Source organism: Nyctereutes procyonoides, unplaced genomic scaffold, assembly GCF_905146905.1.
Source record: "Nyctereutes procyonoides isolate TBG_1078 unplaced genomic scaffold, NYPRO_anot_genome, whole genome shotgun sequence".
NCBI classification, from domain to species: Eukaryota; Metazoa; Chordata; class Mammalia; order Carnivora; family Canidae; genus Nyctereutes; species Nyctereutes procyonoides.
In genome coordinates, this window is record NW_026575048.1 from 19,629,751 (window position 1) to 19,646,498 (window position 16,748).

Below are 16,748 nucleotides of genomic sequence, written 5' to 3' on the forward strand. Positions count from 1 at the left end.
TACTTCAGTAGTGTTAAGTATATTCATTCACACTGTTGTGAAACAGATTTCCCAAATTTATTCATCTTGCAAATCTGAAACTCTGTACTGATTACACAACTCTTATTCTTTCCCCCACCCCCAGCTCCTGGTAACCACCACTCTACTTTCCCTTTGCTCTTGTTTAAATTGGGTTACTTGGTGGTTTTTGTTGAGTTATAAGAGTTCTTTATAATTCTGGATTCAAGTCACTTATCAGATATATGATTTGCAAGTATTTCCTCCTTTTCAGTGAATTGCCTTTTTACTGTCTTGATGGTGTTCTTTGAGGCATCAATTTTTTAATTTTGATGAAGTCCAATTATCTATTATTATTCTTTGCTTGTGCTTTTAATATCACATCTAGGAAGGTAGAGCATACCCCAAGGCCACAAAAATCTATGCCTATGTTTTATTCTAAGAGTTTCCTAGTTTCAGCTCTTACATTTAGATCTATAATCCATTTTGAGTTAATTTTTTATATTTTATAAGGTAGGAGTCTGGTTTCATTTTTTTGTGTAGAGATATGCAACTAACCCAGCATCATATTTTGAAAAGACTATTCTTCCCCTCCTGAATGGTCTTGTCACCCTTATTGAAAATCTGTCGAGAGATGCCTGGGTGGCTCAGCGGTTGAGCATCTGCCTTTGACTCAGGGCATGATCCGGGAGTCCTGGGATCAAGTCTCACATTGGGCTTCCTGCATGGAGCCTGCTTCTCCCTCTGCCTATGTCTCTGTCTCTCTCTCTGTGTCTGTCATGAATAAATAAATAAAATCGGGACTCCTGGGTGGTTCAGTGGTTGAGCACCTGCCTTCAGTTCAGGGTGTGATCCTGGAGTCCCTGGATCGAGTCCCATATTGGGCTCCTTGCATGAAGCCTGCTTCTCCCTCTGCCTCTCTTTCTGTCTCTCTCATGAATAATTAAATAAGATCTTTAAAAATAAATAAATAAATAAATAAACAAACAAACAAATAAATAAATAAATAAAATCTTTTAATTTTTAAAAAGAAAATCTATCAACAACAATGTAAGTGCTTATATTTAGACTCGTAATTTTATTCCATTAATCTATCTATACATCAATCCTCGAGCAAGTACTACACTGTCTTGATTACTATTTCATTACTGATATAAGCTTTAAAGTCAGGAAGTATGAGTCGTCTGTGTTCTTTTTCACAATTGTTTTGGCTGCTTTGAATCCCCTACATATCCATATGAATTTTAAGATAAGCTTATAGAGTTATGCAAAAAAAAAAAAAGCTGAGATTCTCATGGATATTGCATTGAATCTAGAGATAAATTTAAGGGGCATTGTCAACTAAACAATATTAAGTCTTTAAATCTACGAATGTGTAGGTTTTTTTCTGTTTACTTAGGTTTTCTTTAATTATATTTCTTAAGTATCTTTCAATGATGTTTTGTAGTTTTTCCAATACATGTGCTATGTAGCAGGTATCTAATAAGAATTTGTTGAATAAATACAAATAAGTGAGTGAACTTCGCAGCACACAGATCTGCTCCAACTGGCCTAAGAAAGCAAATGTCCATTTTGTAAACTGCCTCTGGGGGCTACATGGCAAGGAACTGTAGGTGGCACCTAGTGGCTGAGAGTCCTCCCTGACGGGAAGCTGGTGGGAAAACGGGGACCTCAACACCATACCTGCAATAAAATGAATTCTGCCGACCAGTGAGCTGGCGAGAGGACCCCCCAGCCCAGATGAGAACTATAGTCTTGGCCAACACCCTGAATTCAGCCCAGTAAGACCTAGAGCAGAACATCCAGTCATGCCACTGCCTGGTCTTCTAACGCACAGAAACGGAAATAACAAATTTGTTGTTTTAAGCTGTTAACTTTGTGATAATTTATTATGCAGTAAAAGGACACTAAAACAGTGCCCATAAACATTTTACCCAGGATATCCCAGTTTATGCATGTTGTCCCAGCATAAAGAATAGGGCCCCTTTTACTCTTAAGTAAGTCTGCATTACATGATAGATAAATTATATAGCCACCCTCACAATAATTTCACCTCCCAATCCCTAAAAACACATAGATGGGAGAATAAATAGCTACCACCTGAAAGGGATGCAGGAGAAGGGGAGCTCCTAAAGGATAACCAAACTTCAATTAAGACAGGGAGTAGAAGAAATGCTTAGAGAAGCAGTAAAAGTGAGGGCAGCTAGCTGACTAAGAAGTAGCAGTTCTAAAAGTACTTGAGATGTGGAGGATTGTAAGAAGGATGGGGGTGGGTAATGAATCACCAACGGATTAAGATGGGAATGGTGGTGCCATGTAAGACAGCAAGACCAGATAGCTTACCATGACAGTGACTAATGAAAACTGAGGTGGGGGGGGCACCTAGGTGGCTTAGCCAGTTAAGCATCTGCCTTCAGCTCAGGTCATGATCTTGGGGGTCTGTGACTGAGCCCCACATCAGGCTCCCTGGCATCAGGGAGTCTGCTTCTCTCTCTTCTGCTCCCTCTGTGTGCTCACTGCTCTTTCTCTCTCAAATAAATAAATAAATCTTAAAAAAGAAAGAAAGAAAACAGAGGTGGGAACCACAGTAGACAGTCTCAGGAGCTTTTCTGAGGATGTGGGGCATTGGACTAAATGCCCAATTTGTTGATTTTATTTGGAATGTCTTCATGTATTTGTCTTACCTTGTGCTACAGCTTACCACAAGTGGGGATACTGTCTTATGCCTTTTAAAAAAAAACAGTCCTCCTAAAAAAGATCCCTCATGCACTGTTGTTGGTGAGAGATAAGCTGGTACAACCACTGTGGAAAACACTATGGATGTTCCGCAACAAATTAAAAATAGAATTACTGTATGATCCAATAATTCCACCACTGGGTATTTACCCAAAGAAAACAAAACAAAAATATTAATTCAAAAAGATATATGCACCCCTATGTTTACTGTAACATTATTTATAGTAGTCGAATTTTGGAAGCAACCCAAGTGTCCATCAATAGATAAATGGACAAAGAAGGTGTGGTATACATGCAATAGAATGTTACTCAACCATAAGAAAGAATGAAATCTTGCCATTTATAACAACATGGTTGGACCTAGAGAGTATTAGGTTAAGTGAAATGAGTCAACCAGAGAAAGACATAAACTGTATGATTTCATTCATATGTGGAATTTAAGAAACTAAAACAAAGGGAAAAAGGAGACAAACCAAAAAACAAACTCTTAACTATAGAAATCAAACTGGTGGTTAACTGAGGGGAAGTGGGTGGGGGATGGGTGAAATAGGTGAAGGGGATGAAGAGCACACTTAATGATGAGCACCAAGTGAAGTATAAAGTTGTTGAATCACTGTATTATACACCTGAAACTAATATAACATTGTATGTTAATTGCACTTAAATTTTAAAAATTAAATCATTTTTAAAATCTGCCTAGTTTTACACTATGTACAAAGTAGTCATTAAATTATAATATGACTATTTGGATCTAGGCAGAAGCATGATCAAGAAGCATACTTTTTTCTCATTGAATACATATTCTCTCAAAATTCTGGAGATGTGAGGAGAGGTGTGCTAGTCACATGAGAATGAAATACTGCTTCTGACAAGGACAGATGAAGAACAATCTTAACTGGTCCAGAGCTATGACAAAAAAATTTGCTCTGGGTCTGTAAGGCAAATTATTTAACATCATAAATCAATATACTTATACTTACTAGACACATGTGTGTTACCTGTTAATATTTTTAAAAAAAGAGGCAATAATATTAACAGAGATTGCTAAACAAATCCAAGTACTTCCTCATTTATAGATTTTAAAGAACAAGATAACTTTGTTCAGAGGTAGAGCCTGCCCTCTGCTGGGAAAAAAGGTGAAATTTCCATATATTCCATTATTATGTAACTGCCTCTACTAAGCCACTCAGCTAACAAATGGTAGCCATGCTACAAGTGTATTTTGTATAAACACACACACACACTTCCTGCCAAGTGGAAATCAGTCAAATTTTTCTTGGTAAAGTGAAGACCAGGACAAGCAGAGATGGGAATGTAAGGTACAGGTGAGGGCAGGAAATGGCTTCTTTCTGGCACTTCTTGCATAGCCAGAAACAGTTAAGAGTTTCTGTTTGGGAAAATGGAAAAGTTCCAGATGGATGGTTGGCAATGGTTGCACAACAATATGAATGTGCTTAATGCCAGTGAACTGGACATTAAAGAGGTAAAATGTAAATTTTATGTTGTATATCTTTCACAGTAATGGAAAGAAAGTGAGAGATATGACACAGGAGGAAGGGGAGGAGGAGGAAGAGAGGAGAGGAAGGAGGGGAAGAGAAGGAGGAGGAGGAGGACAACGACGGCAAAGGAAGGATACATAAAGTAAATCAGAAAAGCATGTACGGCCCTGACCAAGGAAAACAAAGGTCAGGGTTAAGACCATTTAACTATACCTGAAATACTTTAAAAGAATTTTCCTCCAAATCTGAATCATTTAAATACGGAGATAAAAATCCCAGTAAATATTATGCATCGTTGTTTCGACAAAGTGCTCTTCTAAAAAGTATAACTTAGTAGAGAAACATGATAGGTAGTTTCTCTGGGTGAATTAACCATTTAAATGGAAAGTCTTGTTCAGATTGTAAGGTGTTCTCCTCTGTGTGGCAGACTGGATGCACAGTTGGACATACTCATTTGTACGTTCTTTCATTCATCTATTTAACAAATACTGAGAATTAACTGCATGCATGCATAACTGCATCATCCCACTCACCACACCACATGTGCTCCTTTGCGATGGGACTTAGCACCACCGCTGCCCCCCAGCACCCTCTCCCTCCCCACACCTGGACCAGCCCTAATGCCTCAGGGATGCAACCAACACTGTTTGGCAGAATGTGACTGCATGACTTCCACAGCTCAGGCAGGAAAGGCAAGGAATTAACAGAGATGGAACACTGATTCTCCAGATGCTTCCTCCAGAGATGCTCTCTCTGAAAACACAGCCACCATGCTGTGGAATGCACAGGCCACATGCAGGCCACAGGCCATACACAGGTTGGTCCAGTCTACCCATCTGGCTGAGTCCAGCCTTCTAGCCATCCCAGGGCAGATGCTGGGTATGAGAGTGAAGAAACCTTCAGTTATTCAAGCCACCCACCCTACCTGGTATTTCAGACATCCAGCAGAGACCCCAGATATCATGGAGTAGGGACAACCCAGCCCCTCTGCCTTGTCCAAACTCCTGACACCAAACCCAATGGGCCTAATAATGGTTGTTTTATGTCACTAGTTTTAAAGAGGCTTATTTTGCTGCCTTATTTTCAATAACTGAGATACTGTACACTGCAGGCCTCTTGGTGGCAGGGTTACTTTGAATCTAGCCCAAGAACCTCAGAGAAGATGATGAATATATTCTTGCAAACTAGAATGTAAAAATGAATACTGATTACATGGCTCAGTGCCTTGTTTCCATGTGGGGGACCTTCTCTGGAAGACCCCTCATTCTTCTGACCAGACCGGTTGGTCCTAGGAAAGGAATGAACATGCCAGCTCAGCCTCTTCCCCTCCCTTGTTTCCTGGTATCTGCAAGCATCACAGAAAACACACGTTTTCCTCTGTGCCCTGAGCCACAAGCTACAGGGCTCTGCTCCCTGCTGGAAAGGCTTGTATTGGGTTGAGCTGTATTCAATTCAGGAGCCACTGGCAAGTCCATTACTTCTTCACAGTTAAAACTACCTTCTTGAACAGATTGGCATCTGCCTAACTCCCAACTGCAACTGTGAGTGGGGAAAAGCAAAGTGGGATTAATCTGGTCTCCTAAAATCCCACTAATAAAAACTGTTAGATCACTTCAGTTAGATTTTGTCCCCATCACTCCACAGAAACTGTTCTTGCAAGACAATCCCTACATTGTTAGATGAGGGGCCACTTCTCAGCCTTCTCACTTGATTGTCACAGCACTGGACACAGATGATTGCTCCCTCCTCCTCAAAACACTAGTCATGCAAACGTTTTCCAGAACACTTGCTTTCCCTGGCTTTCCTCCTGCATCACTGCTTGCAGGTTCTTTCTCTTCTCCCAGATCCCTTAATGATGACCCCTGAGGTCAGTTCTCATTCCTCTTCTTTCTTCTCTCCTCTATCTCTACTCACTCACCTGGTGGTACCATCCAGTCTCATGGCTTTAAATATCAACTACTTGCCAATGACCCCCCCTCCCCAAGCTGACTTTTTTAAAAGATATTTATTTATTTATTTATTTATTTATTTATTCATTCATTCATTCATTCATTCATTCATTCATGAGAGGCACAGACAGAGAGAGAGGCAGAGACACAGGCAGAGGGAGAAGCAGGCTCCATTCAGGGAGCTTGATGTGGGACTCGATCCCAGGTCTCCAGGATCACGCCCTGGGCTGAAGGCGGTGCTGAACTGCTGAGCCACCAGGCTGCCCTGAGTTTTCATCTCAGACTCCTTTCTTGATGTCTAGACTCGTACTACAGCTTATTCAACAATTCTATATGGATATCTAGTAAGCACCTGTAATTCTGAACTGAATTCCCAAAGAGAACTCTCAATCCTTACCTCTATGTGTGCTCTATCCACAGCTGTCTCATCTCAGCTGATGACAATTCCATCCTTCTAGTTGTTCAAGGCAAAATCTTTTTTTAAAAGATAGATAGATTGATTGATTGATTTATGAGAGAGAGAGAGAGAGAGAGAGAGAGAGAGAGAGAGGCAGACACACAGGAGGAGGGAGAAGCAGACTCCATGCCAGGAGCCTGATGTGGGACTCAATCCCAGGACTCCAGGATCACGCCCTGGGCCAAAGATAGGTGCTAAACCACTGAGCCATCCAGGGATCCCCTTTCTTTTTTTTTTATTTTTTTTATTTTTTATTTTTTTCAGGGATCCCCTTTCAACGCAAAATCTTAACTCCTGTTTTCTCACAAGCCATAGCCAACCCATTAGGCCAATTTATAAAGTATATTCTTGTCCCACCCTTGTCACCACCTCTACTGCCACCATCCTACCGAATCTGGTTTTGATTACTGCAATCATCTCTCCTGAAATGGTCTCTCTGCTATCTTTTCCTCCCATTTTACTTTTTACATGTTAGACAGACTGATCATTTTATTTATGTTTTTAAAGATTTATTTACTTATTTATTAAGTAAATAGAGAGAGAGGCATAGACACAGGCAGAGGGAGAAGCAGGCTCCATGCCAGGAGCCTGAGCGGGACTTGATCCCAGGACTCCAGGATCGCGCCCTGGACCAAAGGCAGGCGCCAAACTGCCAAACCACCCAAGGATCCCCCAGACTGATCATTTTAAAAGATAAATCAAGCCATGCGATTCTTCTACTCAAAACCCTATAAAGACTCCTCATTTCCCTGGAGTAAAGGCCAACATCCTTACAACGGCCAGTAAGGCCCTTGTTTTTTTGTTTTTTGTTTTTAATAAATTAATTTTTATTGGTGTTCAATTTACCAACATACAGAATAACACCCAGTGTTCATCCCGTCAAGTGCCCCCCCTCAGTGGCCGTCACCCATTCACCCCCACCCCCCGCCCTCCTCCCCCTCCACCACCCCTAGTTCATTTCCCAGAGTTAGAAGTCTTTATGTTCTGTCTCCCTTTCTGATATTTCCCACACATTTCTTCTCCCTTACCTTATATTCCCTTTCACTATTATTCATACCAGTAAGGCCCTTGTGAGCTCTCTAACCTTCTCCCCAATAGCCCTCCTCCTGTTCACTCCACTCTGGCCACACATGCTTCTCTGCTGTTCCCTGAACTCAGAGGCACACTCCTGCTCTCAGGCTTCATGCTGAAAATGTCTCCTCTTATCCAGATGTCTGCTAACAGACACCAAAGATTCTGCTCAAATCTCACTTCATCAGCACAGCCTATATGACCTGATACTCTGGATTCTACTTTCTGATTTCTTGCTCATGTGCAAGTCCAGTGTAAATTGACCAAGGGGCTCTGATCCATCAACCAGATACCCAGGCCCCTTTCATCTACGGACTCTTGCCTCTACTAGTTTCTTTGGAAATATTTCCATGTGGCCAATGTCTACTGGGAGTGAGAAGGGTAAAGAGGGGATGAGAGGACACATCTGCTTTAAATGGCCTTGACCCCAGAAGTTACACAGATCACTTGCAAATAAATTCCACTGGTGAGAACTAGTCATATAGCCCCATCTGGCTGCAAGGAGGATGGGCTATGTCATCTAGGTATAGGTCCAGGAAAAGAAGGAAAACATGGATATTAGTAAGGAATTCTAATCACGAAATACCCTTCTCCTCCCTCTTCCTACACATAAAATACACTCAAACTCTCCCAGAAGAAAACCTAAGGTCCCATTTAGTCAGTGAACCTAACGTCAAGTCCAGGACCTCTGGGTACATCACAGTCTTCTTCAACAAGACCACATGTAGTTCCTTACAATGCAAACCAGAAACAGGACAAATTATAGGCACCCACCCTCCCCGGTTCCAATATACAATGAAGGAACATGAGCAGGAGGTTCTTCTTTATCCAATATCCTCCTTGGCAAAGTGAGCTCTGGCATGCCCTCCCCAGGTACCATGCAACCTTCATAACCCACCTCTTCCCAGAGCAAGTTCTGCGTCCTTAAAAAGTAGTTTTACAGTTCAAACAGTCAATGGCTTGTTAAGTGCAGGCCCACGGTTCCTTTGCCAATATACAATTCCCTCAAAAACTTAGTAGGCCTTTGATCTATTTATTTCCAGTCAGTTCCATGTGCCAGTAACCACACACAAAGTCCTTTCCTAGACACAATTCTCAAGCCTGATTTATGTCTTTGCCTCCATTCCTCTTGCTTTGAAGTAACAGAAGCCACCTGGAGGCCATATGAAACAATAGGTCAGCAGTTTCCAACTTTGGCTGCATGATAGAATCACTTGGGGGAACCTTTAAAAACTGCCTTATCTAAGTTTCATGTACCTTTGACCCATTAAATCAGAAGCTACATAGGTAAGAGCAAGGTGATTCTGATGAACAGCCAAGAATGAGAACACATGCCCTGATCTGTTCTTCACCATGGGACTAAGTCACTTTCTTTGACTGAGAAAGTTCAGTAGGCCTTTATTGCTCAAAGCCTTTCTAACTCTTACCTTTTGCTCTCAAGGGTCTATAAGCAATCTATTTTTCCTGTCACTGCTCCAACTGTCAGAACTTTCCCTATCTCCTCTCATTTTTTGCTTGAAAACTAATTTCTTTCTTAAGCCCATCTCTTTCTTGTCATCCCTAACCAAAAACAGTCAACATAAATTCACCTACCCCATCCTTTCCAACCTTTGACCTAGAGCTCAGGTGGCATGAAGTGTGCCTTCTAAATTATCATGGATGACAAATCTACTCAACTGGTCACCAAGGCATAACATGGGTTTCTGTCCTTCCCAACTCCAATATTAGTGTCCTCTTGGGGGTTACTTGACTACTATATCAATGAACACAAATTTTAAGGTTTTGCTTTAACAGAACTCTACTTCCTATACCAACCATTGTAGCAAAAACTAAAACCTCAGAAGCTTAACACAGAGTTTCTCTCCTGCTCCCCTCAAAGTCAAGCAGGTTGGCAGGACATTCTTCTCCACCCATCATTCAAGGACCGGGTTTCCTTTCATTTGTGGTTTTATCCTCCCCTGGGTCCCAGTAAAATTCTTTCCACTAAGCTGGCAGAGAGAACAGAAGAGACACTCAGCTATTAACAGTCTTATTCTGGGAAGACACATATCACTCTGATCACATTCCACTGATAAGTGCTACTTACACAGTCCTTCCTAGATACAGAGGCAGAGAAATGTAGTCTAGATGTGTGCCCACCAAAAATAGGAAAACAGCAATGTCAGTGGACCCTAATGGTCTCTTTCACACCCCTTACAACTTAAGCCCCACAGGGCAAGAATCTTCATAGATGTACCCCACATGCCTGTAACAGTGTCTGGCACACAAAGTAGGGACTCAAATAATATCTTTTGAATGAATACTGAATGCACACAATGAATCACAGATATAATACTATATGGCACTTTTTTTCTAAAATAAAATCAAATGAATGGATTGATGACTAAAAGAATAAATGAATTACAATGCATAGTTACTAAGATAAAACATTAAACAGAAACTTTTGGAAAAATCAGAGTAAACTTCCAAGCACCAATATAACCTATCAAGTCTACAATACAAATTCATATACAAACTTGTTAAATGCACACTAAATTTATCTCTTGTGAACACAGAGAAATATTCATTCAAATACTAGTATAAGAACAGTGGACAATCTTCAAAAAATTACTAACAAAGTGATTACACATCTTTTTGTTAATGGAAACTTCTTTACCCACATTAGTCTCAAAATTCACTCACATCTTCCTCAAAGAACAATGGTACTGCACATACAGTTCTAATGTTGAAAACAAGTTACACACACACACACACACACACACAGTGCCAAAAAACCTTACCAGTATGCATCAGTCACACATAATTCATATACTCATCAAAATTCAGAACTGATACCAGCTTCATGCCATTAAGACTAGATTTTTCTTGAAATCTTCAGTCATTACAACAAAAATGAATGAAATTAAAAAAAAAGAAAGCTGAAATGAAAATAATAACAAATGGGGTTTTGGCTTACTTTACAAGAATGTTGTGAGGATCATGCAGAAATACAAGAATTCACTTGTGATTTCTGTACTTTCATTCATGTATGTTTTAACCTAATGACAAAAATTCAATGGAGTATTTGAAACACTGCTTTGTAAGTCATAACACAATATGCAGTCACTTATCTTTAAAAAAAATGTAAAATTCCCATTTCTAAAAGGACTACAAATTAGCTAAACGAGCAATTTCAAACTAAGATGAACAAAAAGTTCTTCACTCTCTTCCCCTCAACATCTAGAATGAGAATTTTGTCAGAAGAAACACTCCAGGGAATTCAATCATTATAAATGGTAACCTAGCAAAGAGCCAGCTCAGTATTGAGAGTTATACTCTAAACAAAAAACAGTGGAAAGAACATTAACAAATCAATTAAGTGAGACACTTGTACTTTAAGAAAGGGAAAAGTAACAACTTGAAAATCTATAGATTATCTCTATTCAATAAAAAAGAGAAGAAACTACTACATTGTATTTTTTTTCCTTTGCTTGTTTAAAAAACTTTAAATAATCACTTCTCAACCAAAAAATACTGGAATTTACAACACAAAACAACCCAGGATAGGATGTTCAGTTTAACAAAATTTTATGGTTGAGTATAACTGAAAACCTATCTGATTAAAAAAAAAATTATCTCTAACATGTCAGAGATATAGGAAGTAAAACGTACATGTGGGTTGAAATTTATTTATTTTTTTAAACAAATCCCCAATATGAACTTACTTGCTTTTTTCTGGGTTGAGTTTTAGGAAGGCTAACTAGAAAAAAAAAGAAAAAAAGAAAAGCCCCTGGTAACTGAAGCTTTCTAATACTTAAGGTCCAGCAGGATGAACAAGGGTAAGAACCTAAATCCTGATTTATATGTATGACCCTGTATATTGTTCTACCCTTTAGCAAACCAACCAACCAACCAATGAAACCCAGAGGGAAAACTTTTTAAATCAACTTTTTGGAAATAAATGAATGGCATTTTAAGTATCAACTTTTTGGAAATAAAAGTACAGCATTTAAAAAACTGAAAATAAATTGAGAAAAGGAAAGAAAAATGATTGATGCTAAGCTGGTTACATGATTTACAACCAGCACAGGACAATCACACACATCGACTTCCACCCAAATATTGTTATTTAAAGGATGACTTTTGAAAGTAAGGACACCAATGTGGCAACTGTAAAAATACAATATTTCTTCAACTTCAGACAGACAAAAATTTAACTCCTTTACTTCATGCACCTTTCTTTGCAATATTTAATTAAGCCCTACAGTGAAGAAATATGAAGTGAAGAAAATATGCTTGAAAAAAAGAACTTTAAATCTTACTTAAAGCTCAGAGAATAAGCTTTAGGGGGGATACCCCTTGCAGAATTTTAAAATAAGAAGACACTTTTCACTTACTTTTCCATTTCAATTGTAATAGTAACTCCTGGAATTTTAAAAATTCTACTTTTAAAATCAAGTGATGGAAATAAACAAATAAAATCAGGTGATGAAGCACAATGTATTTGCAACTCATCATAACCGTTAGCATGAAGATTTGATTACACCGCATCCTTATTTGTTAGGCATCTATCAGGAAGTTGGCCCAGTGCTGTCACTGCAGAGACAGATTAACAGTAGAGGACATAGACTGAGACACAAAGTGATTACCCAAGAGGAGTGCTCCTTCATCTGGTGTTGGTTGCTGTGAGGGCCGCTGGCATGGCCACGCCAAAAGCAGTTTTGGCAGAGCTGGTAGTTGTGGCACTGCTGGCATCGGTACCGGAAACCCATCATACTCTCACAGCGGCAGTAAGAGCATTCCACGGGATGGAAGACTTGCGGAGGGCAGAAAGCAAGGCAGGGGATGGACGAGATGGGGGTGAGGGGAGAACAGGGGAGAGAAAGAAGTCATTTTCTTTGAAGAATAAAGTCAATACAGTGGAAAACCAAATTATCATGTAAAAAAGCAAAGGTGAAAACAAAATTAGAATTGAAAATTCTAAATTGTCTTTTAATTAATGGAACCTGCCATTTACGGGAATAAAAGGGAAAGACGATAGAGGAGAAAATGGTTTTTCAGGTTAGAATTTACATTCCAATCCACCTTAGAAAATAACCAATTTCTTTTTTTTTTCTTTTACCAATTTCATTTTTTTTTAATGAAACTCATGTTTCTCAAAACTCAGATAAATATATAAGGAAAGAAGAGAGAGAAGCCCTCTCAGTCTAAAACTTATTTTCCAAACCTGTTGCTTTTTAAAGAGATATATCATTGTTAGCTATAGAGACATTTATCTCCTTCACTGACATGAGATCTGTGAGAGCCAGGATGAAATACTATGTGTCTCTGTTACCTGAAAATACTATGTATTTTACTCAGTACCTTCAACTGAAGGCCTTCAAATGTTGGTTGAATTAAAAGCTACCATACACCTGGGTGTAAGTGGTAACTGGTAAAAAAAAAAAAAAAAAATCAGGTATATTACCATGTTAGTTTTAGGTAAGAGTTCTAAGTAGAACAGTAAAATAAAGTACTCTAGACTAACGAAGGGGCAGTGATTTGGAAGAAGAGAAACTCAAGGACCTATCATTATTTTCTCCACTTAATGAGCATCTCACCTTATGAAAAACTGCCAGGTAGCAGTCAGGATTCATAGATTGCTGGGATTCTCTTACAATCTGAACCTCCAGTTCATTGAGTGGGAAATGGGCAATGCACAACTGTATGTTACAGGCGGTTGTTTATACTTTTAAGTGTTGGTAGCATAATTAATTGTCCCCTCTGACAATTTAATTCTGAACACAAGAAATGGAAGTCAATAGGAAAGGGGCATATAGTATTTGTCTTCATTTGAATAACTCTTTCTAGCATTATGTGTACAAATCCAATCTGATAAGCATTTTTGGTCCTGTTTCCAAAAATGTACATCAACTAGGGAATCAAGACTCAAAAAACAAACAAAAATGAACACTAGGAGAGAAAACCAATGTAACAGGATCATTAAAGACTAAAAAAAAGTAAAATCAGGAATGAGAACTCCAAAGGACATACTTCCTTTAAGAAATTCAAGCTTTCTGTCATCAAGATATTTCTAAGGCATAAGGAAGTACTAAGAAGAATCTGTGCTCCAAATTAAAACTATACAATGTAGTAAAGTTTTACCAAATAACACTATTTCCAAATCAATCTAGAGCTCACATCAACAGAGTCAACATCAACATACCAGCATTTATAATTCTATACAATAATTTTTACTGATATTAAATAATATATGTACATTAATATTAAATTATTAAGTACATTCTTGGTTGAACATGTATATATATATCTGTGTAATTCTTCTTCACTTCTATACCAGTCAAGAGCCAGTGCTTATATTAGACTGTGTAGTGGGTTGACCAGGTGGATATGGAAAGAACCAGAATGTGGAGAGGATCACTAAGTGTACTGGGTCAATTACAAATAAGATCAGGTTTTGGTAAAAGTATTCTTTGTTGTAATCTTCTTATATACGATATAGTTGGATTAGTAAACCAATATAAAAAGCACAATTTTTGTGTAGATATCTACCCTATAGTTACTTCAACATAATTCAAGTGATGAATTTCATAGAAAGAGCCCAAACTACAATATCATATAGAAATACCACAATTTTAGAATTTATTTCCCCAACATAAAAATTAAGATATGTAGATAAATGTTATTGTGATAGATAAAATGTTTTATTTTCAAGATATGTCAATGAGTTCATATTATTTCTCTGTAGCTGAGAAAAATATCACTAACCCCATAAGAATGTAATCAATAAATACTATACACAAACTCCAATAAAATGTTCATATGGATAACAAAAATCAGGACAAATGAGATTCTTTCTATATGGTATGGCAGATACAAAATGATTTTATAAAACAAACTGAATATAAAAGTCCTAAAACACTTCAGGCTTTAAAAGTATTGCCTCCAAAAGAGCCAATAATACTCCAATAATACTATAATAACTTAACAATATAAATCTCTATCCAAAAATCCTGTTAAAAAAATCAGTTGCTGAGGTGCCTAAGTGGCTCAGTGGGTCAAGTGTTCAGTCTGCCTTTCCCTCGGGTCAGGATCTCAGGGTCCAGGGATGGAGCTTCAAGTCAGGGCTCCCTGCTCAGCAGGGAGCCTGCTTCTCACACTCCCGGCCCCTCCTTCAGCCATCTTGGCTTGTACTCTCTCCCTCCCTCTCTAATAAATAAAATCCTTTTTTTTTTTTTTTTAAATTTTAGCTGTTTTAGTTTAGTCAAGAGAGTCTACACCTTTCAGAAAATAATCCTGAATCTAAGGTAGCTGTGAACTAAAGCCACAGTGGGGCAAAAGGCTCAGAGGTTTAAAAAATAAAAGGCATGGATGAGAGAGAGAAGACAGAGTGTGGACGTGTATTTCATGCTTACAAAGGGGAAAAAGAGAGTTCAGCTTTTTAGCACCTCTCAGCTGTTACTGGTTCTCTTTGGCAGAATAGGAAACACCAAGAGCCTTGAGAGAAAGGAGGAGGTTACATAAAAACTACAGCCTTTCCTTTATCAAACTCACACAAGCTAAACAAGGATATAAACCAATAACAAAAAAAGAAAAAATTAAGAAGTTACTGGAGATAACTACCATTTCAATTCCAAGCAAGACAAAGATATGGGTCAAATCTCCGGAAATTCATATATTGCCTATAGCTCAAGAGACTGAATGACAAAAGTTCTGCTTACCATTCTCAACGTGGGCGAGCCTATGCATGAGAGGTAGCCAGACAAGGCACTGGGGAGGAGGATCGGCCATCATTGTGTCTAAAAACATATTTAGCATTATCTTTTTCTGTGAAGAGAAGAAAAACAAACATACTTTATATTCTTCAAGTACCTCTGAATTCCAAAATTAAGTTAATCTAGAATTCTCTCAACCAAGCTGTAATGAATTCCATGTGAAATTCTATAGCAAAGTACAATAACATTTTACATTACTATTGACATTGCAACACATTGTACATTACCACTATATTCAATGCATTTCCATACACGTTGAGTCTTAACCATATAAGGTAAATAGTTTAGATATCACTATCTTCATCTTACAGATGAGAAAAAGAAGGAACAAAGCATTTAAATGATTTATAAAGATCTTGGGACACCTTGGTGGCTCTGCTGGTTGAGCATCTGACTCTTGGTTTCAGCTCAGGTCATGATCTCGGAGTTGTGGGATTGAGCCTTGCTTCAGGCTCCGCACTCAGCAGGAAGCCTGTTTGGGATTCTCTTTCTTTCTCTCTCTCTCAAATAAATAAGTAAATCTTTAGGGGATGAATGAATGAATGAATGAATGACCTGTAAAGGTCCTACCTAAATCGCATAAAGCGAGGACTGGAACTCAGCCGCCCTTCAAATTACTATTTCTCTTACCTGTGGGGTAGACAGACATTCCACACCTTGTTACAGAACAACATCATTGAGAGCAGAAACTACTCCATTTGTTGTTTACTGTATTGCCAGCATTTCGGGGTTTCGGGTTTTTTTTTATGATTTTATTTATTTATTCATGAGAGACTCACAGAGAGAGAGGCAGAGACATAGGCAGAGGGAGAAGCAGGCTCCATGCAGGGAGCCTGATGTGGGACTTGATCCTGATACCGGCACTCTGGGATCACACCCCAAGCCAAACACAGATGCTCAATCACTGAGCCACCCAGGCGTCCCTTGCCAGCATTTCATAACAGTGCCAGGCACACAACAGGCACTGGATAAGTAATCACTGAATCCATACAAAAGTGAGGAGCAAACACTGTTAAACATCACTTGACAACTTTCTCATTTACAGAAAGAAAACTAAAGTGCAGAAAAGTGAAGTAATTAGACCCAGTCACAGAGATAATGAAAATAGACTAAACATCCAACGTCCATCACTCCCCTGTAACACCACCTCCCCAGCTAGACTTTTTTTTTTAAGATTTAATTTATTTAAAAAAAAAGATTTAATTTATTTATTCATGAGAGACACAGAGAGAGAGAGGGAGAGAGGCAGAGACACAGGCAGAGGGAAAAGCAGGCTCCATGCAGG

The 16,748-nt window shown here is 38.7% G+C and overlaps 1 protein-coding gene across 15 annotated transcripts in view; it reads right to left on the reverse strand.

Moving 5' to 3' along the window:
* DTNB (dystrobrevin beta) overlaps positions 1-16,748 on the reverse strand; it is a 237,877-nt gene that overhangs the window by 142,255 nt on the left and 78,874 nt on the right. For all 15 annotated transcript variants that reach the window (XM_055327174.1, XM_055327178.1, XM_055327169.1 and 12 more), the window contains 2 exons: positions 15,410-15,515; positions 12,338-12,504 (listed from right to left, as the gene is read on the reverse strand). In XM_055327174.1, the coding sequence (XP_055183149.1) occupies positions 12,338-12,504; positions 15,410-15,515 (273 nt within the window). The remainder of the gene's footprint in view (positions 1-12,337; positions 12,505-15,409; positions 15,516-16,748) is intronic.